At 50.0% G+C, this 20,924-nt stretch overlaps 1 protein-coding gene across 1 annotated transcript in view; it reads left to right on the top strand.

Annotated features, from left to right (window-relative positions):
- The window catches only part of MGRN1 (mahogunin ring finger 1), a 42,564-nt gene extending 21,781 nt beyond the window's left edge, over positions 1-20,783 (top strand). Inside the window, exons 5-14 of the mRNA XM_029957862.1 lie at positions 2,666-2,732; positions 4,947-4,999; positions 7,251-7,298; positions 11,293-11,361; positions 13,435-13,594; positions 15,227-15,336; positions 18,685-18,908; positions 19,912-20,035; positions 20,495-20,540; positions 20,770-20,783. Coding sequence (XP_029813722.1) covers positions 2,666-2,732; positions 4,947-4,999; positions 7,251-7,298; positions 11,293-11,361; positions 13,435-13,594; positions 15,227-15,336; positions 18,685-18,908; positions 19,912-20,035; positions 20,495-20,540; positions 20,770-20,783 — 915 coding nt within the window. The remainder of the gene's footprint in view (positions 1-2,665; positions 2,733-4,946; positions 5,000-7,250; positions 7,299-11,292; positions 11,362-13,434; positions 13,595-15,226; positions 15,337-18,684; positions 18,909-19,911; positions 20,036-20,494; positions 20,541-20,769) is intronic.
- The last annotated feature ends 141 nt before the right edge of the window (positions 20,784-20,924 follow it).

Genomic DNA, 20,924 nt, shown 5'->3' with positions numbered 1-20,924 from the left:
CCCAGCTGTTCTAACTAGGACACCCCTGCATGTGACCAGAGCAGGGAGGCTTTGGGCTTTCCCCTGCTCTGTGCAGAATTGTCATAAGAGATTTCTAAAGCAGAGGAGTTGGTCTGTAGCTGCTGATAATATATTTGTTCCTGTGGACCCCTCTCCCAGGAAATCAACACTGATAGAGTGTTCAATTCCTGACCCAAACTTGTGCAAGAGTATCGTGTATGTGAACCCTGGTAGATAGCTACCTATTTAAAAGAAAAATTTAAAAAAAAAAAAAAGGAGGGGGGAAGGAAGAAATGATCTTTCATGTATTTTGAAAGATTGAATAGCTATTGTCTTGAAGTTACAGCTATAACTATAATCAGTCCCGTGCCTTAAAAAATGCTGTGGTGGTTACCAAGAGCCTGCGGAGTCTGGTCTCCTGATGTCTTGTCTTCTCTGCCAATAGATGATTTCACAAGTTCAGCCTACAAAAGCCTGGAAGAGCTGCTTTTCAATCCCTTCTGTTGTCTGAGAGAGCTGGAAAGCAGGAGCTCAGATCCCTTTCTTCTTAAAAGAATTGTGGAGCTTAATTTTCACTTTTGTTCCTGTCAGCAAGGTTTTAACTCAAGTACTAAAGTCATGTCCCTTTGACAGCTTAAAGGGAGAGATGCTGTAGAAAAATGAGCTTCCAGCTTCCTTTGCTTGTTCTGCTGCATCCTCCTATTTCTCTTTTTTCATTGGTGTTACTGGAGCTGGAGAAAATGTGAAATGAGCACTATGATTTGGAAGTGTTTCTCCTCCCATTTCAGCTCTCTGTACATATCAGTCTTGGTCCTAAATCTTCTTAACTGGCCACCAAAATGCAGCCCTTTTATCTGGGAGAGCTGACAGTGTGTACACTCAGCTGTGCACAGTTGCACTTTTCAGATTTCTTTCCAGCTTTGTCCAAAACCCCCAGATTTGCCTCATATTTTCACTCAGTGTAATACTCGGATATGACGTAGTTCTTGGCTGGCCCACAGAAAGGACAGTAATGTTGTGTTGGGCTGTTCTGTGGAAAGCTCTATAAAAGTTTGCTTTGTCTTCCCAATACACTGGTTTGCTTGGAAGTTACAGAGTATGGCTTGTGTTGAGCCAGTTGTGCTCAGGGCCATAAAAATTAACGTGAAATGGTCCCTTAAAGAGGCCTTTTGTTCGAGAAATCCAAAGTTTATAAGGTAAAGCAACCTCAGTTCTGTGATGTGACTTTCCCTTCAAACGGCCAAAGAACAATTTCTGTCATGCAGTAATAAATCAGAGCAGGAAGCAAAGCAAAACCATAAGCTTTTTCAGCTATTTTAATCCATTGTCCTCAATGAATTTTCCCTCTGTGCCGTGCCAGAACAGTTCAAAAATGCAAGCTGGAAAATAGTGGCTCAAGGAGTCTGCTCTGTAACAAACCCTGAGAGGTTAAATGAGATTTTTGTGTTTGCTCTGTTACTCTGCTGTTTTGGAAAGAGAATAGATTCTGGTAGTTAAAGGAGTAGTAAAATATAAAACCATCATACAGAGGATGAAAATCGACATTCCTCAAGGTTAGAAGGTTTGGTCACATCATAAGGGTCTTCCAGCACATGCTTTCTGTTTGGAATCCTCACAGCTCCCGTGGGAGCTCTTGGCAGAGGCACAGCCACGTGGCTCATGGGCTGTGGGACACCTGGCTGGTGGCTGACCAGGTATCCCAGTGTGCAGGTGGTGAACATTTAGGTTGTAATTAATTTTCAACTATTAGGCTCGCACTGAGGGTCACCTTCCCTGCAGTCTGGGTGGTTTGGGTGGCCATTTGTGCCACTGGCTGCCTTGATAATTAACCTTTTGAGGGACCAGCTGGAGTGAGTCACGCTGCAAATGATATTGGGGCTGCAGGAAACTTAGGGGAGCCCCAAAGCACTACCTGGATGGTGCTGCAGCACTTGGAATTGGGTCTCAGTTTTCATGGGAAAACCAAAAACAGACTACCTGGAGCACCATGGTGAAATGACATCTTTTTTTTTTCAGTCTTGGCAAGAGATGAGACAAAAATCTCCAAGTCAGTAATTAAAAAAACCACCAGAAATCCAGTCTCTGAGCCACTTCCATTCCTGGCATAGGACAGTGTCTGTAAGGTTGCCTTTTCCTTGTGTTTCTAAGATGACACAGAGCTTTTGAAGTGCTTTAATGAAGTGCAGGGCAAAGGGAGAAGTTGAGTCTGTTTTCCTTGCACTCAAGTGAGATCTTAAAGTTTCACTCTCGCCCATTAGAAGGTCAAGGACCTGAATTTCATTTCATGCCAAGAGATGGAAATCAGTCTGGTGTTTCCTTAAGGTGTTATGTGAACTTGAAGGTTGACAGATTTTTCTCTTCAGGAACTTCATACAAAAGTCAGGGTCTGTTTTGTTGTGTTGGGAGCACAATGCACTGCTGTGCTAAAGCCTTACCTGTCCTGCCATACACAGGCAAAATTGTGGCATTAGATATATTCTGACAAACTTGTCCTACTACAAATCACTCAGGAGACTTTTGGGATATGTGAATTAGCGAGAATTAAATACCATTTGAAACCAGGGGCTGGGGGCCTTCATTGCTGTGATGTTCCATGATCTCAAGTGTTGTCTTCACCAAGCCTGGTGTGATTTGTGTAACCTCAGCTCGTTTCTGTCCCCCCCAGCTGAACTTTGACTTGGATCGTGGTGTGTTCCCTGTGGTCATCCGAGCAGTGGTGGATGAAGGGGATGGTAAGCACAGTGCTCTGCTCCCTTGGAATTCTCCTGTCTCCCTCTGAGCTTATGTGGCTCCTTGGAGAGCCTTTCCAGAACAAAAATATTTCAGGAGTACGCCTTAACTTCCCTTTATTAAAAGGGCCTGGCTAACCATGAGTTCTTGCATAAAAACATACTTCTAAAAATAGCCTGCATTTTTTACAGGAAAAATGGCCAGGTGTTTGGTGTTGGAGGGGTGTTTAGGAGAGCTCCTGGCTCTGCCACCAATGCCAGGCACAAATTGGAGCAAATTACTTCTTTATTCTTTGGGTTTTATTTTTGCAGTTTGTAAGAGAAGGAGAGAGGGAGTATTTTCTCCCTCATTGAGGAGTAAGTTGTCCTCATAAAAACCTAGAAATGAGCAGAGAAAAGAAAATGGCTTTAAAATGCTCAGGCCACTCTTCAACCAAATGTAGTTTCATTCAGCAGTTGGAAATTCTCCTGTTTTTTTCCGAGGGTGATGAATGGTTGCAATGAAAGAGGAGAAACAATTCTTGATTATTTTAAAATAATTAATAATTATGATTATTTGCTGATTATTTTTAAAGTGGATTGCTGCTTCGGAGAGGGAAGTCCAGTAAATATTTAGATTGTTACTCACCTTGGACAGTATTTCCCTTAGTGGGGTGTGTGCTTTTGGGCTCCACGAGTTTGCACTCACATGAATTGTCAGCAGTGAAAAGGGCACAAGGAAGTCACATTTTCTTTGAAACTGGGGGGTGTTGTGGTCAGCAGGACCAGCATTTCACTTCTGTGACATTTTTTACAAAATTTAAGATAATTAGGAAGGAAAAAATCCATTGTTGATCACATTGTTCAGGTCAGTCACTTGCAGAGTTTCTTATGCTGTAGATGTGGAAAAGGCCAGAAACTCATTGCATTATTTTACTGTCTTCCAAGCAGACTGCAATAGAACTGGATGAAACAATTTAAAATGTGACTAACAAAGCACAGTGCAACATAAAGGAAATTACTTGTAAAGTGCATCTATTTTTAGTGATTTCATGCACTGTTAGTAAAATCCACATGTATGTATATTTCTTTACCATAATATAAAACACCTTCCTCTGTTTATGGAACTTTTGGCAAGGTATTTATGCTCTCTAATGTTGGGCATGTCTAGAAGGATCAAAAATAGAACAGGAGGCAGCATGGGAAGCATACATTTATGCACATACCATGCCCAGTCTTAGCCAATAATGTACTCTCATCTATTTTAATAACCTGGAAAGGCAACTGCTTTTAAATCCTCTCCTGGAAAGAATATCAGCACAAAAATATGTGACACTTGAGCAAGATTTGAGGAAACTGTTGTGCATTTTGGTTCTTTTTTTTAAACTGGTGGGCCTGGAAGGAGCTGGCCTTGTGTGTCTGGAGCACCTGGAAAATTACAGCTGGCCTGTAACTGCTTGTGTTTAGTAAAATTAAATGGTGGTTCCATGCCTTCCCTTCCCTCTGTGATTCCTCCACCACTTCTGCCTCCCACTTCCATATGATGAGTCTGAACAGAATTAAGCAAAAAGGCCCAACCAGTTGGAGCTGAACAGAACTGCAGAGTCCTGAGTGAGAGAGACTGGGATTGTACCTCACCCCTCCTGTTCTCTACTTGCTGAGGGGGCCAGGAATGCACTACTGAAACCTCTGACAGCCCCTTCTCAGTGCTATTGGATTAAGAAGGAACACTTGACTTTGGAGGAGGGAAGATGTGATGTTTATCTTTGGGGGAGAAAGTCAGAGAACTGGGCAGAAATGTTTCAGTGGCTGGAGCTGGTATGAGAAATAGATGTTTTATAGGCATGTCTGACTAGAGTGAAATAAAGTGATAAGGGCTGGAAGTGCTGCCAGTTGCTGTTAAACCAGATGGATCTGTGATAAATTCAGGTAATTAAACCCAAGAATGAAAGGGGAGAGCAGAATCCCACTGAGTGCTTTGTTTTACTTTCCCTTTACAACCTCTGAAAATCAAGTGGGATAGTTTGGAGCACTCAAGAAGGCATGGCTGTGTAGGGCCCACCACAGAGCCCAGTGAGATGAATCAGCCTGACAAGATAAGTTTTAAATGCAGGAGACATGAAAATAGTACAGATAGCAGTTCAGAAATGTCAGTGGACTACAATGCAACTCTCAGGGTATTTTTATGCTCGTGCTGTTTACAAGGTTTAACCAGATCTGCTCTTTCCCTTTTTGCAGTGGTGGTTGAGGTCACTGGTCACGCCCATGTTCTCCTGGCTGCATTCGAAAAGGTAAATGAGTTCTTTTTTCCCTTTGTCCTTGTGTATGTAAACATTTCCACGGGTCATTAGTTTGTATTTATGTAACACTTAGCCCAACAGAGTCCTGGCTCGTTCCTGGGTGGTGTTGTAGTACAAGGAACCTCTTGCAGCAGCTCCTGTGCAGCCTGTAATTATCATTTGTACCTGAGCTGGTGGCTCAGGTAATTGCAGCTGCTGTTTCCTGTGTGTGGGGAGAGGGTGGAAGGTGTTGTCCATGGCTGCTACCGTGCAGTTTTCCAGGGCAGAACTGGATCTGCTGTGTCCAGACCCTGTTGCACCATTGTTTGGCCTTAGCTTACACACAGGGCCAAGCCCTTTGGAAGAATTAGGACACATCCTGCATGAAGACTGTGAGCTTCACTACTCTTGGGTGGTGTGTTTGATGTAGTGACCACTGCCTGCATGGTAAGGCCAAGCCAAGTTGTGTGCACAAGCCTTGATAACAAACTCTCTTCCCATGATAACTGGACCCTCAAAAGAGTTACAAGATCCATAACTACACCATAATTAATGAATCTGGCTGTGGTAACACTGCACACACCTACCCTGGGCAGGTGATTCTTGTGGTGACATGCTGAGGTGAGACAAGAGATGCTGGAGCAGAGCTGGGCATGTAGAGGGGAGCAGCATCAGTGCTGTGCCGTTGGAAATTCCCCACTTCCAGGCTGGCACGTGGCTGACCTTGGTATCTCAATCCACTCAGTTCCTGTCGTATCCCTGTCCAAGTTGCCAGGTCTTACTTCTCTTCCTCCCAGGTGGATAATGTGGATAGTGAAGAGCTGAGTCAGAGGGCATGGGAAGCACAGTCAGTCCTAAGGAAGCCATGGGGCTGGAAGATGCTTTAAGTGTTTTAGGTTGCTTTTTGTTGGACTTGATCTGTGAAGAAAATGAGTTTTCCAGTGTTAGAAAGGTTGTTCTGAGCACTGGCTCTGTAGGTAGTTTTACTCCTGGCAATTAGAGATGGGCAGCTGCAGCACCCTTGGGATTAGGGCAGGGATGTTATTTTAGTTTCCTCCTCTGGCTGATGTGGAAAAACAAAACACACTGGAGTCCCTCATAGTTCAGCCTCATAGTCATAGTTCAGCCACTTCTTTCTTCTCATCTTCCACTGAATGCTTAGAACAAGATTAAAATCTCACTTTTAATAAAAAGTCATAGGGCAGAGTACATGTTGAGTTCATCCTCCCTGTTTGATTAAAATATGTTCCCCATCCTTAGAATAATTGCAGCTTTTGAAGTGTAGGTCCATAAATCCAGGGGAGGTCCTCGCTAATAAGCACTGCTGATCCCCCAGAGGACAGACAGACCAGCAGGACCTGGTAACTTGCTATTTATATGTATCTTTAAGATCAGAATAACAGCCTTGATCCTTTGTGTAGTTTGACCTTGCAGCTCTTCGAAAGGCAGAAACTTGTTTGCCTGAAAACAGGACTGTTTTGTCTTTGGTGTGATGTTGTTGTCCCTTCTTTCTGAAACTCCTTCAGCAAACAGATGCACATCTGCAGCTGTTCACAGCAGCAGGACCTGCTGGAGCATCCCCTGAGTCTCCTTTGCTGCTCTCTAGACTGTGGCAGGGGGGTTGATTTCTTTCTTTTTAGTGGCCCTTGTGGGTGATGGGGAAAGTAGAACTGACATCACTAGTCCTGGCACCAGGGGTTACAGAATTGTTCCAGCTGTGCCTGCTGCCACTGAGGACGTGAAAGGCTCACAGCTCTGAGGATGTGGAGCACGTGTGACTTGTTTCTGACTCCGTCCAGTGGACAAACCTTGTTCTCAGCCTCTTGCTCTGTCAGGGCTTTGGCTTCAAGAGTGGCTCTGTTGCTGGATGTTATTTCGGGTGTTAACAAATGTCCCCTGCCAAGTCCTGCTGGACTGGCTGCAGAAGTGTCTGCACCCAGTTGGATTGCTTGCAACCTGAAAGCACCCAGTGTACCAGGGGAGTTTTGTGTGTGCTCTGACCACTTCAGCAAGGTTTGACTTGAGCCAAGTCCGTCTTACTCTGTGCTGGAGCAGACAAGGTGTGCTCCAATACCCTGTTCACTAACTCTGCTGGGAGGGATTGCCATCCAGGCTGTCCTGGTTATACATACCCTCCCCTCCCCATAGCTAGCACACACCAACCCTGAGCACGAGGCTGCTTTAATTACTTTATTTAATCAAATTTTTATTTTATTTAATTTTTCAGCTATTTAATGCATTTCCTTTTTTTGCCCCCTGCTAGCACGTTGATGGCAGTTTTTCTGTGAAGCCCTTAAAACAGAAGCAGATCGTAAGTACCTGTTTTCTGTCTACTCATGGTTACAGACTTGCTGGTGTCCCACCAGTGCCTGACTGTACCCAGTGGGAAGGTTTGGTGTTCTCTGAGAGCCTGAGATCTCACCTCTTTAGCTCAGATATCACAAGCAAAGGCAGTGAGCTGCTAGCTGCCCTAAATGTTGCCCTTTTGTATCCCATCCCAGTGTGATGTGCAGAAGCTGGGTAGTGCCTCATCAGGATTGAAATTGCCTTCAGTCCTGCACAGACAAAAATACATGAGCAACTACAAACTGCTAAGAGTGCCAAGGATTTCAGCTTCTGAGAAGAACTCTGGTAGTGATCCTGCTGCAAAGATCAGCTTGAAATGTCTTGGAGAAAGAAATGAGATTTCGGGGGTTGATCCCTTCACCCTTAGGCGTGTGCTGTGTTTCTGCTTTAAATGTTTGACTGCTCATGATGGATGGTTAAGGTTTACTGATCTGAATTAAAAAGCCTTTTACTACCAAGAAGGTCATTAAGTACCTTAATAAGACACTTCTTGCTTTAATATGTACCTTCCAGTCCCCAGATCAGAAGAGAGCCATAAACAGTGTCAGTAATCATATATGAAAATGGCATTTGTTAATTCACTGTCTAGCTCCCCAGCTCTGTGCAGAGACTCATGGCCTGTCCATATTGGACATCTGACAGCAATATTGGCCCTCTCTCCCAGAGCTTTATCCCAGTGCCAGTGGTGTGGGAGTTGCCACTCCAGCCTGATGTCTGTTCTGAGCCCCGTGTGTCCCAGACTGATCTGTGCTCCCTTCTCTTCCTTGGTGCTCCCCTTGGCTGTGTTGCAGCACAGTCTCCTGGCTGGTTGATCCATCTGAGTCTCACAAGTACTTTTAATAGAATCAGAGACTGTTTTGGAAGGGAGTCTGTCAAGTGTGTGAGGGCAGGTTTGTCGTGGGAACATCCAGGAGAGCTGTGCCTCGGCTGGAAGATGGAGCAGAGCAATGTGATGCCAGCAGAGCCTCTTTCTCACATATTTTTCAGATCAGAGTGTTTGTCAGCTGATGAAAAGCCTCTCATTTATCCTGCTTGGGATTTTTTTGAGGGAGGGGGTTTAATGCTTTTATCTCTAAACCAGTGCTTCCATGGTGTGAGCTCTCTCAGTCAGCGTTGGGTTACTGTGCACACTGAGGCAGTGTGTGCATCCTTCTCCATTCAGCACTGCAGACTCCCCACATGGAGGGCTGTGTTGCTGGAAATGCTCTGCAGGAAAGTTCCCACCCTACCACGGTTTGGTTAGCTGACTCCTGCAGTGGAACACTGAGTGCTTGTCTGTCTTTACTGGCAGAGCATGTAACCTTCCCACTCAGTGTTTAGTTGTGGGTACTTTTTTTTTTGTTGGCAGTTAGTAAAATGTAACATTTCTAAGTTCTCTCCTGTGGCTTTTGGAATAGAAGGAAGCTCTTGTTAAAGAACACACAGTACCACTGAAACTGAGATGGCATCTGCACCCTTAAAAGCATAGAGCAGAGGTGTAGAGTCTGTGTCTGCAATAAACCATGTTATAACATTGTACATTCTTTGCCATCCCTGCTTTTCTTATGTCTTCCCCTCCCTGCCATTGCCAGGATTGTGGGTACCTTTTGTGGGCATTGATCTCTAAAGCTCTTTGGGAGCAGGAAGCAGCAGCCCCTGGGCTGAACTGCTTTGTGCTGTGTTCAGTTATAGTGTAAGTACCAACCTGTTTACAGAAATTCAGCCTGGATGAATACAAACAGATGGGATCAGCAGAAAAACATAACCTGGACTTGGCCAGTGGTTCCTGTGTGCATCCAGTGAGGCTGTAAATAGCAACAGAAGCCTTCGGAAGGATGACGTGGTGTGGGATGGGTTGGAGAAGGGTGAAGGTGAAGAACTGCAGGACTGCATTGTCTGCAATCAACCTACTTCCTCTTAATTACTCCTACTCTTTTAAAACCTAGAGTTCTTTCTAGTAAGAGCTGTTGCACTGCTCACCCTTTCCCTGCTGGGACATGAGTTTCTCAGGATTTTTAGAGGAAAGCAGTTAAAAAGAACGCAGGCTCCCGCAGAGACTTTGGTCTCTCCCTCCCTGACCTCTTCTTTGCTTTGAGCTGACCACTCCTGCACACACTGTCACTCACTGTGATCCTCCAAGGAGTCAGGATGCTGTAACAAGGCTCTCTTTGAAATGCCAAGTTACAAAAGGACGTTTCCCACATAATTGTCCCCAGACTTCCTGGGCGAGTTGTGAGCTGCTGCAGAGGGTTTTGCTCAGCAGTCCAACAGCTGATCTCATTGCCATGAAATGCAGGCCTAGAACAGATTGTCTGTGAGCTGCACACTGAGTTACACGGGGAGACTCTGGAATTAGTGTGTTAACACTGCCATGTCTCAGCTCAGAGCATTTCTGAACTAGCAGATGGGCTGGACACAGCTCCCTCCTGCCCCCTTCTTGGCATGTGTCACCTTCTGAAGCACTGGAGTCCCGTGGAAAAGCCACTGCTCACTGAGCACCTGGCTTGACTAGAGGAGAGGAGAGAGGCCAGTTACACATGGAAATGCCAGGAGCCCTGGGATTGACAGCTGTTGTAGCACTGGGGCCCTGGGGGCTTGGCTTCACTGCATGTTGTCAGCTGGACATGGAGATGGCAGGAAACTTTGTCCTTCCCCTGCTTGTGACATGTGTCTGTTTGGTACCTGGCAACCCTTTTGCCTGTTGCAAGGTTTTGTGCAGGCAAAGCAACACATCCTGCTCTGGGGAAGCTGCTGTGTAGCACCAGATCACAGAATCCCAGGATTATTTAGGTTGGAAAACACCTCCAAGATCATCAAGTCCAACCTTTGACCAACTAGACCAGAGCACTGAGTACCATGTCCAGTCATTCCTTGAACACCTCCAAGGATGGCGACTCCACCACTTCCCTGTGCAGCCCCTTCCAGTGTTTAACAACCCTTTCTGTGAAGAAGTTCTTCCTGATGTCCAACCTGAGCCTCCACTGCTGTTACAGGTCCCTCTGCAGAGCCTTCCTACCCTCCAGCAGATCAACACTCCCACCCAACTTAGTGTTGTCTGTGAACTTACTGAGGGTAAATAAAGATGTTAAACAGGACTGAATCCTGGGGGTCCATTATCTCTGTGCTTCCTTGTAGAGGCTGCTCCTCACAACTGTGAGAATCTCGTGCTGTACTGGAGGGCTAAGTGGAGAACAGGGGAGAACCCCCAGTGCAGAGGGACTTGACCCATCAGCCCTCCTTGTCTCAGTGCTGTGGTTCAGCTGCCCAGGGGGCTTTGCAGGCAGCTGCCAGTTTGCAGAAGTCGTGGCTTGGGGGAGTGTGTGTCCCTCTGAGTAACTTCCAGCTGTGCCTAGAGCACTTTCTGCCACCACACCTCCCATTTATAGGTGCCACCAAGGGCCTGGGGATGGCAGTCAGTGACACTGCACTAATGTAGGGCTGTCCATCCAGTGCTTCTCGTGCTAAGGGAAATGGTTTGTCTGTCCTTAGAAGCTTGACCTTGTGCTCCCAGGAGGTGAACAGGGAGGTGATGTGCCACCACTGGTGTGCCAGTAAGGAGCTGTTGGCACAGCCTCTCTCTGCTGAGATTGCAGAAATGGGTGGAAGTTCATCTTGGTTAAGGTTAAGCAGTACTCCCACAGAGGACTGTGGAAGGCTGATTGCCTCTGGATTATTTGAGCTATGGGTGTGTATACTCTGAGACAAGCAGAGTACTTGTTTTTTAGATTATTTTGATAACCCAGCTGGCCACTTTTGTTGCTCCCTACCCACACCAGGCAGGGTGGGCAGCACTTTTTGAGCAAGGAGAGACTCGCTCTCCACTCTCATTCTCTGTCCTTGGTGATGTTTGTTATCTTCCATGTTGCTGTAGGGAAGCTGTGGGTGTAACATGGACATTTTGACACGGGGAGGGAGGGAAGGTGGTCACAGAACAGCAATGACAGAGCAGTTGGCACTCCAACTATTGTCTTCCCCCCTAGGTTGACCGGGTGAGCTACCTGCTTCAGGAGATCTACGGCATCGAGAACAAAAACAACCAGGAGACCAAGGTAAAGATGCTTCCTGAGCTGTGGCTTTCCAGCCTGCACCTTCTGCTTTGGAGCTTAACTATGGGGATTGTCAGGGCAATGTGGAGGTGCTTCCCAGAGTGACTGTCAAGTCTGTGTCGTTCCTGCAGGCACCAAAGAGGACCAGGGATGACAGGTCCTCACTGGTGTAAGGCCTAAACAGTCAGTGGAGTTGTGCTCAGATAATTTTAGGCAGCATGAGGCTCTTGAGGATGTTCCTTGGGGCTGGGATTGCTGGGAGAGAAGGGCCTCAGTGCCCCATGGATGTTTCAGAGCACTGGATTTTAGGGCTTGTAGAAAGCTGTGTGTGTGTGTTGCTGCCTCCCTGCATCAAGGCAGTCGTGTCTGGTGTTTGTGCTCTGCTCCCATGGCTCCTTCACATTCTCCTGGTTGGGAGTTCTGCATGTTCCTGCAGTGTTTCAGAAAACTGAGCTCTCTAGGGCTTGCCAGTATCCAGAGAGCAGCCTGCATTCCCCAGCAAGAGGGAGCACAGCATCCCTAAGGGATGTGTATGCAAATGCCATAACCAGAAACATTCCCATCTTGAGGCAGGAGCTGCTGCTGGATCCCAGCTGCTGGATCCGTGCCTGCTTTGTGCTTCCTTTAGCCTTTTTAGAGCTGCCCTTTGCTGCCACCTGGGCTGTGGAGTGTCCCCACTGCTGGTCTCAGGATCACACAGCTCCAGGGTGTGTAGTCCATGATTTGTAAACAGAGCAGTAGCCACAGAGCAAGACGAGCAGGATTTCCTCTCCAGGCAATGCAGTGTCCTTCCCAGAGTGTCCTGTGGTCTGCCTGTGCCAACAAGCAGTACCTGGAGAGGCAGGAGGGAGAAGTCTTTTCCAAGATTTTTCTTCCACAGGATCTATTTAAGAGGATTGAAAGCTTCTTTTTGGGTCCTCCAGGGTCTTATAATGATTCTCTTGATCCAGCAATCACACATTTGTGGCCCAATCAGACAAGTGGCATGGGACCATTTCGTTCTTCCTGGTGTACCCAGCAAACTGTGTGAATGGGGCAGCTCCCTCCCTCCCAAAATACCTGAGGGGCAGGTGTGATGGGACAGACAGCCCTGTGCAGGCAGGCAGCAGGCTGGGTGAGGATGTGGCAGCAGCACAGTTGCTGTTTACACCGAGGTTGCCCATGGTGTGGCATGTTCTAGCCCTGGTGACCAAAGGGACCTCGTGAAGTGGGACCAGGTGAAGGTGGAGGTGCCCCATGCTGGGTCCTTGTGGTTCTGACACAACTTCTGTGACATGGGTGGGGAGACAGTGGAGTTTTCTGCTGTCAATCTTGTGGTTGGAAAGTGCATTTCTCCTCCCACCAACAGTTAGGTCAGTGTCTGTAATCCAGTTTGTGGGGCTCTGAGTGACTGACACACGAGTGTGGTGCATGTTCCTGTTGAATGGGTGCATACAGGCCTTTTTACCAGGGTAGCTGTGGGCAGGTGAACATCCCAGGCTGGTTCTCCTGAGGCTGCATCAAAGCTTGTGCCAGCACAGGAGCTGGTGAAGGTGCAGAAGAACCACTGACTCCCTCACTTGTTCAGAGCACCTGTGGAAGCTGGGCTGGGCATGGCTGGCGTGCCTCCTCCTGTCCAGCCTGGGGGCAGTCTGACCTACTGCCTGTCCAGCTCCTTGTGGGGATGCTCTCAGTGTGGGAAGAAAGGCTGGAGTGCCAAAGAACTCGCTTCCCTGCTGACCCTGGAGCCACCAGGCTGGAAGGCAGGAGCTTGTTCCTGGTACCCTTCAGCTAAGAGGATCCCTTCCCCAAAGGGGCTCTGGGGAAGGACAGCTCTGCCCTGAATTCCCAGTGCAGTGCCCTGGCCTCTGGCCTTCAGGGAGCTCAGAGCAGAGCCCTGGGATGAAGGAGTGTCCAAGCAGGGCTCTGTGGGCTGGAGTTTGCTCTCCTTCAGAAACCCCCACTGAGAGCTGACAAAAGAGGATGCTAGCTCTACCACAGACTTTTGGGTGGGAAATTTCCCCAGGCTCCAGAGTCCCTTGGCAGTTTGGCATGCCCCTGCCCATTCCCATGCCAACGTTTTCCCTCTCCTTGCAGCCTTCAGACGACGAGAACAGCGACAACAGCAACGAGTGTGTGGTTTGCCTGTCGGACCTGCGGGACACCCTCATCCTGCCCTGCAGACACCTCTGCCTGTGCAACTCCTGCGCTGACACCCTGCGCTACCAGGCCAACAACTGCCCCATCTGCAGGCTCCGTGAGTCCCTGTGTGCCTGGAGACACAGGCACCTCCTCCCTCCCAGGCCCCTCTTAGGGCAGTGCAGGCTGTGAGAGGGAGCATGTTTTACACACCCCACCCCAAGGCTCAGCATCCCACTGCTGCTGCTCCCACCTGGAGATGAGAATGGCTCTTTGCCCGGGGCCTTCCTGGCCACTCGTCCTCTCCCTGGGATGGACCTGAAGGTGAAGGTGCTCTGAGCTGTGCCATGTTGGCAGTTCTTGTGTGGAAAATGGAAAATCCCCCAAAGGAGGGGATGCAGAAGCTTTATCCTGAGGGTATCTGGCCCAGACAGCAGCCAGCCCCACTGGAGGGCTGTCCAAATACTTTCTGTGATTTTTTTTTTTCTTCTGATAACTTTGCTTTCACCAGGAGGCAGAGATGAGATAAGTCAAATTGGAGTCCTTTGCTTTGCCAGGAGTTGGGAGGATCTGCTTAACCCTTGCATTGCTCAGTTCCCAAAAGATGGAAAAAATTAAATACCTGTTTCTACACTCAGTCAGCACTTGCTGAATTCCACATCTTTTCTCAAAAGCACAGAGGCATAGGAATCTCCTGAGAAAATGCCCGTGTTTTTGCTGGAATAGGCAGATCATGTGTTTTACCCCCTGCCTGGTCTCTGATGTATTTGATTGTTTCTAACTGATAGTTCTGAGGAAAAGAAAAAAAGAGCCTAAGACAGATGTCTTTGGCCTGAGAAACTAAGTCTAAACAGTTCAAACATGGCAAAGATGCAGTAACCAAAAGCAAGATCTTACCAGAGGAAGACAGGTTTGCCTCTAAGTGGCACAACTTAAAACAGTTACAGCGTTATCTCATCTGCAGGGGAGCAGGTTGTATTTGTACCTCTGTCCTCTGTCTCTAGGCTGATCTTGCAGTGGCTGGGTGCAACAAGAACCAGGGAAATGCCTGGCAAGTCCTCACAGCTGCATCAGAACAGATGTCTGGCTCGTTTGTGTGCGCCCTCGGCACAGAGGAACTAACAATATTAAAGATCTGCAGATAGAAAATGGGGCTGTGGGCAGGGGTGGAGATCAGAGCCGTGGTGGTGGGAGGACCAAGGGATCTCTGTGCTGGAGGCAGGAGTACAGCTCTAACCCCCCAGCTGGGTTTGCAGCCAGCGCAGAGCCTCTCACCACCACAGCCCATGGCAGGCACAGTGCTTCCAGTGCCAGCTGGGCCCCAGGGCTGAGCTTTGTGGGGTCTGAATGAGCCCAGAGTGGTTTTACATGAGCCCCCCACCCATCCTGTAGATTGCAGTGCACTCCCAGGGCCAAGCTCATGTTTTTCTTACTGTGTCATTGGAATGACCCACCCTTAAGGGCAACTTCTCTGGGCCTCTACTCTTGTACAGTATCAGGCCTGAAGGATGTCCATGACTGTGCCTGTTCTCCACAAGGACTCTGTGTGCCCAGACTTTTTCAGCCAGCAGATCTCTTCCCTCTCTAGCTGAATTGACTGGAAGCCCGACCACAGCACTTGGCTTTGGGGTGCTCAGGGTGCACAGGGGAGCTGCCCCATGCCAACAGTGTGTCTGTGGCAAGGCAGGGAGCTCTGGCATGGCCTGGTCCTGCTGGGCTGTGCAGTCACCTGCCTCGTGTTCCCTCCTAGCCTTCCGTGCCCTGCTGCAGATCCGGGCGGTGAGGAAGAAGCCGGGGGCTCTGTCGCCGGTGTCATTCAGCCCTGTCTTGGCACAGAGTGTTGACCATGACGAGCACTCTGTAAGTACCTTGGGACCCCGGGGACAAAGCCTGGGTGCTGGTCTTGGCCTCAGCAGGCAGCTGGTGGGTGTATCAAGCTTGGCCTGATGGTTGGTGACACTTCCTGGTGCCCCAGGGACCTCGGGAGGTTGGCTCAGACCCTGTACCAAGGGCTTCCTGAGCAGCGCAGCCTTTCTTGTCAACCTGTGAGACTGTGGGGTCCTGGATTAGTGGTACAACTAGATTGGAGGAAACAAATCCATAGAAACCCCAGGCTGATAAGATTTCTTGAAGCCTGTCCCAGCAGAAGAGTGGCAGACTCTGGGCATGACAGGGTTGGGGCTGGGAAAACAGGGCAGGGGAGTTACAGTTTGACTTGCCCACACATCTGTGTGGCATCACACCAATGAAGTGCCCTTGGCACTGGCGTTCTCAGAAAGGCCTCTTTTTTGCAGCCTCCCTGAGCACGGGATGGGTAGAGTGGCACTGGTGCCCTCAGGGCCCAGCTGCATGTCCCCAGTGTGGTGAGGGCAGCAGCTCTTTGCCTGAGCAGCGCTGTTGAACAGCTGGCTCTGGTGGGACACATGAGATCAGAGTGAGAAGGAGAACCACATGTAGATCATCTTACAGGCTTTTGTGGGAACAGATGCTGTCACAGGAAAAGGCTGCCCTCTGCAGTGCTTTAGCCCTGCTGCCTTCAGCTGGGGCCGAGGAACAGGGCAGGGTAGAAAGCCGGAGGGTTGCTGTGAGGCAGAGCATGGTGTGTGGAGGAAGCAGGTGCTGTCACCTGCAGCGAGGTAAGGAGATGCTGAGTGTCTCTTCCTGTCACTAACCTCAAGAAACAACTTCTTTAAAACATGGTTTTCTCTTGACAGCGTCCCTTTAAGCCCCTTAAGGTGAGCTCTGTCTCCCTGCCCAGCAGGAAGCCCAGGAGGGGAGTAAGAACAGTAAGTGGCCTCGGGTGCTTGCACTGGGCTCCCACGGGGTCACCTGCACGAGGCAGTCACACACACAGGGCTTGCTGACACGCTGGGTTTGACCTGTGCCCCTGCCTGGGCCATGACACTCCACCTCCTGCCTCCACCGTGGCAGTGAGACACTCACACCCTGCACGGACCATCACTGACCTCCTTGGTTTGCCTGTGGACAACAAGCGAGATGGAAGCAGCTTGTCACAAGGGTCTGACACTGGCTCTCAGGGACTGTCCCCAGGTCCTGAGCCTGGATGATTTATGGTCCCTGACCAAGATATTTTCACAGTTTCATAGGACTGTGGGCAAACTGCTGTCCCCTTGGCTCACCCAAAAGCTTCCTTGCACTTGTCTCATCCCCTCGGCAGTTTGGTGTGGGCACATCCTGGTGTGGTTTCCAGCCCGGTGCTGGGATGTAGAGGTAGATAAAGAGGCACAGCTGGAGCAGGTCTTGCCTTCAGGAACACTGGCTGCAAGAGGCTGATTTGCTTTTACAGAAACAGGAGGGATGGAGCTTGTCTTGTCTGGGGACTCTTCGAGTTGGTGTGGGATTGAGTAACTGGAACACTGTGCTGGGAACAGCATGAATGGCAACAGTGGGGGACCAGGAGCTGGGAAAGGGAAAGGTGAAGGAGGCCCCAGGTCAGAAGGTTCTGTTTGTGCCCTCTGTGTACTCCCATAAGATACAGCTATGGCTGTTGTTGATATCAAGGAGGTTTTCTTTTGCTCAAGCCAACCTAGATGCTCGGTGTTACGAGGAACGTGGCTTGGTGGGCTTGTCAGGTCTGGAGAAAACCAGGCAGGGTTCAGGTAATGAGGCTCTTGCAATTTTGGCACGACCTGGCTCTCTGCAAGCCTCCTCCAGTGTCCAGCAGTGCTCCTGGGTGGTGTAAGTGTCCCAGAAGAGAGCAGTGTCTCTTAGGGTTGTTTGAAAGCTCAGTAACTTGCAGTGAGGGTGTCGTAGCCATTGGCTGAGAAATCCTCCAGCCTCTGAGTTGTGCCATGGAACCTGAGCTTTCACCACAACAACCCAAAATGAGCAGCCTTTGAACCTGCAGGCTCCAGTCTGCACAGGCAGGAGAAAAAGTCCCAAACATGAGCCAGGGGAGTTTGTCTCTGTGACTTTTCTGTCGACAAAATAGCACCTCTGAACTGCTGTCTGGAGATGAAAGGTCTTTTGGAGGTGGCTTTTGGCCCCACCACCTACAGCTGGCAGCAGCTGGGAGCCGATCCCTTGTTCAGCTGAGCTGAGCTGGTTCTCTTCAAACCAGCACAGGACCAATACTGAGGTGAGGGTCAATGATTGACCCTTCCCATCAGACCTAATTCCTCCTGTGACCACAGGTGAGTCAGTTCAGCACTGAACCCACACCAGATTAGTGGCTGTGATGGAACAGGCTGCTGGGGAGGCTCCTCTGCTGCTGTGTGACAGGGACATCAGGCCTTCACAAGAGTTCATGGCCAGGCTTAGCAGCAATGTGCCATCTTAGGCACAACTTAGAACCACTTCCCTGAGGATACAGGGCTGGAACAGCTCAGTTTAATGCAGTCTGGACTGCTGCAGTGTTGCCTCTTTGTTTGCATCAAGCTGGGCTGATCTCTTTATGGCCTCCTGGGTTGCAGCATAAACCCCATTTGTCCCTGAGTCCACAGGATCTTTATGATCAGGAGGGTTTTTAACCAGTGTTGGTTTAATGGCTTTGCAAGGGTTCCTTTGACTGGCAGCTTCATGAGTTACAGGGAGAATGGGAATTGGTGTGGCTTTCCCTCCTCCCTTATGGGTTCAGTGGTTCTGTGGGTTCAGTGGTTCTGTGATCCCTTTCCTGCCCTTTAGCAGAGGTGACTGTGCAGGGAGCCACCATTAGCAGCTGGGAGGACATGGGAGAAGTGGAAGTGGTGTAGGCTCTGAGAACCATCAGCTGGTGGTGCACATGTTCCCTCCTTCAACTCTGTCTTGGTGGCACTGGTGCTGCATGTTCCTTGGCTGGAGGCACAAGTGAGGTGTTCATTGAGCTGGAAGAGTCTCTGAACCATTGGAGGAACTTCTGGGAGAAAAAATCCAAACGTATTTTATAGCAGCTTTTCGGAAACCCACTTTCTCACTCTCCTTGCCCAGCTCTTGAAAGTACATCAGAGAGCTGCCCAGCCACCATCCAGCTCACTGGGATGCCCAGTCTCTGGGCAGCGCTCTGAAAACTTGCCTGGAGCATCATCAGCCTTACAGCCCTGAGGGAATGAGTGGCTGTTGCAGGGGAAGGAGCTGAGGTGCTGTGGAGAGGTGGATGTGGGGATGGGCTGCCTGGCAGGGCAGGGCTGGGTGGCAGCAGGGCCTCCCTTTTCCAGGGGGGTTCCCGCCTGGTGATGTTTTCCCAACGTCCCCTCTCTCTCTTGCCCGCAGAGCTCTGACAACATCCCTCCCGGCTATGAGCCCATTTCCTTGCTGGAAGCGCTGAATGGGCTCCGCTCCGTTTCCCCCTCCATCCCCTCTGCTCCTCTGTACGATGAGATCAGCTACTCCGGGGTGGTGGATGGGATCCCTCCCGCCAGCCGCCCGCTCGTGGGCATGGACAGAGCCCTGGAGAGCGGCCACCAGAAGGGCAAGCGCAGCAAATCTCCAGACAGGTCAGCATGGGGACAAGGGGCACTCCTGCAAGCCCTGAGGGCTTGTGGCCACATACACTTCGAGCCAGGAGAGGGCTCTGGCTGGTCCCCTCGCTGCTGACTCGGGATTTTAGGAGGCCAGCAGGTACTCGTGCCAGAGAGAGAACTGGGACATCATCCCTCTGTTCAGCTTGGGGTTACAGCTTGTGTCTCCTAAAGGCTGGCTGTGCCACCAAAAGAAATAGTATTTTTAGCAAGGAGAATTTAATCTTAGAATCATGGAGTGGTTTGGGCTGGAAGTGGTCTTAAAGTTCATCTCATTCCACCCCCCTGCCATGGGCAGGGACACCTTCCACTGTCCCAGGTTGTTCCAAGCCCTGTCCAACCTGGCCTTGAACACTTCCAGGGCTGGGGCAGCCACAGGGCAACCTGGGGCAACCTGTGCCAGGGCCTCACCACTCTCACAAGGAAGACTTTGGATGGAAATGTCTACTTCCCAATGCACTTAGTCCCTCAATTTGCATTTGACATCCAAACTTTGTTGGATTTCAGCTTTCCATGGAGCTCCACAGGGGCAAAAGAATGGGGAGAGAAGTGACCTGAATTCAGAGCACAAAGAGCTCAGTTGAGATCCTGTAGTTGTCTGAAGGCTCTTGTTTTTGCTTTGGGATGGAGGGTGTAGGTGAGGATGCAGGGCTGTAGAGATAGGATCAGCCTGGGTTTGTTCCTGGCACTCCTCCCTGTGCTCCAGCCCAGTTTTCCCCCGGGAAGGGAGTCCAGAAGGTGTGAGGAGCAGTGTGGGACCTGAGCCTCGTGCAAAAGCAGGTTTGTCCAGGCTGTGTTGCTGTGCCAAAGCTCAGCACTCCTTGGCTCTGTTCTGCTGTGCTGCCGCTCCCCATGGAGCCAATACAGGAGGCCTTGGTGAATTCGGGGAGCTCCTACTTGTGGGCTTGTGCTGCCCCAGATCCTCCAGGAGCTGTGGTGCTGGTGGCTCCCTGCAAATGGAGTTTCTCTTGCCACACAGCACACTACGGTCCCCCTCGTCCCCAATCCACGAGGAGGACGAGGAGAAGCTCTCCGAGGACTCCGACTCGCAGCCGGCGCTGAGCGGGGGTGAGCTGGTCCTGAGGGAGACCAGCTCTCCAGAGGTGAGTGTGTGCTCTGCTGGGGAGCTGCCCTGAGCCAGAGCTCTTCTGGGGGGGCTTCTGGGACAGGGGAGGTGTCTCGTGAAGGGCCATTGCTCAGAGCCTTGGCTGCTTTATTTACCCCTGGGGCTCCATGGGGAAGGATGTAGCCACTCCCTGTGCCCCTGACCCCTCTTTGGGAGCAGAGGCATTGGATAACCACTCCTTTGGAGCCATGTCAGAGCTTAACCTTCCCCAGTGTCCTGAGCAGTGTTTGGGCCAGGGATGGGAGCTGGACCTTGCTGGGATGTAAAACCCCTCCATCCCAGCCCATGGTGCCACAGCACTGGGGGGTGGCCCCTTGGTCCTGCCCTGGAACAAGTCCTGGCCCCAAGTGCAGCTCCCTGGAGAAAGCCAGAGCAGGAGAATGGCACAGCAAAGGCCCCCAGCTGCAGAAATAACCTGTGCTGTCCCTCCTTACAGAGTGTGGCAGGGGAAGAGATGGAGGAGGCCTCACCTGTGCAGCAGGGTAGGTGTGAACCTGACTGGGGTGCAGCCAGACCTTGGCTTGGTGTCCAGTGCTGTTGTGGTGGGATGGGGACAATTAGGGAATGAACAGAAACATCCAGTCCCAAAAGTCCATCTCTGAGCCTCTGTGCTTCACCAGGGAAAGGTGCCAGGGTCTCTTCTGGGAAGTGGGGGAAGAAAATCCACAGATCTCCCTGGTTTATTTGCCAAGCATTTCACCTTGCTCTAAGCTCTACACAAGTAGAGCTTTTCATGCCATGGGCTGTTTCCTTGCCCCATCGGGGTCCTGGTGAGAGCACAGTCACAGTACTGGGCATGCAGGATGTGCCCCATGTCTTTGGGATGGATCTCTAGTGCTCAGCCAGCACCCAGAGGGCACAGGGAC

Source organism: Manacus vitellinus, unplaced genomic scaffold, assembly GCF_001715985.3.
Source record: "Manacus vitellinus isolate BGI_N305 unplaced genomic scaffold, ASM171598v3 scaffold_12_pilon, whole genome shotgun sequence".
Taxonomy (NCBI): Eukaryota; Metazoa; Chordata; class Aves; order Passeriformes; family Pipridae; genus Manacus; species Manacus vitellinus.
Note: the sequence above shows the minus strand (reverse complement) of the source record. Positions and strands in the feature narration are given on the sequence as shown.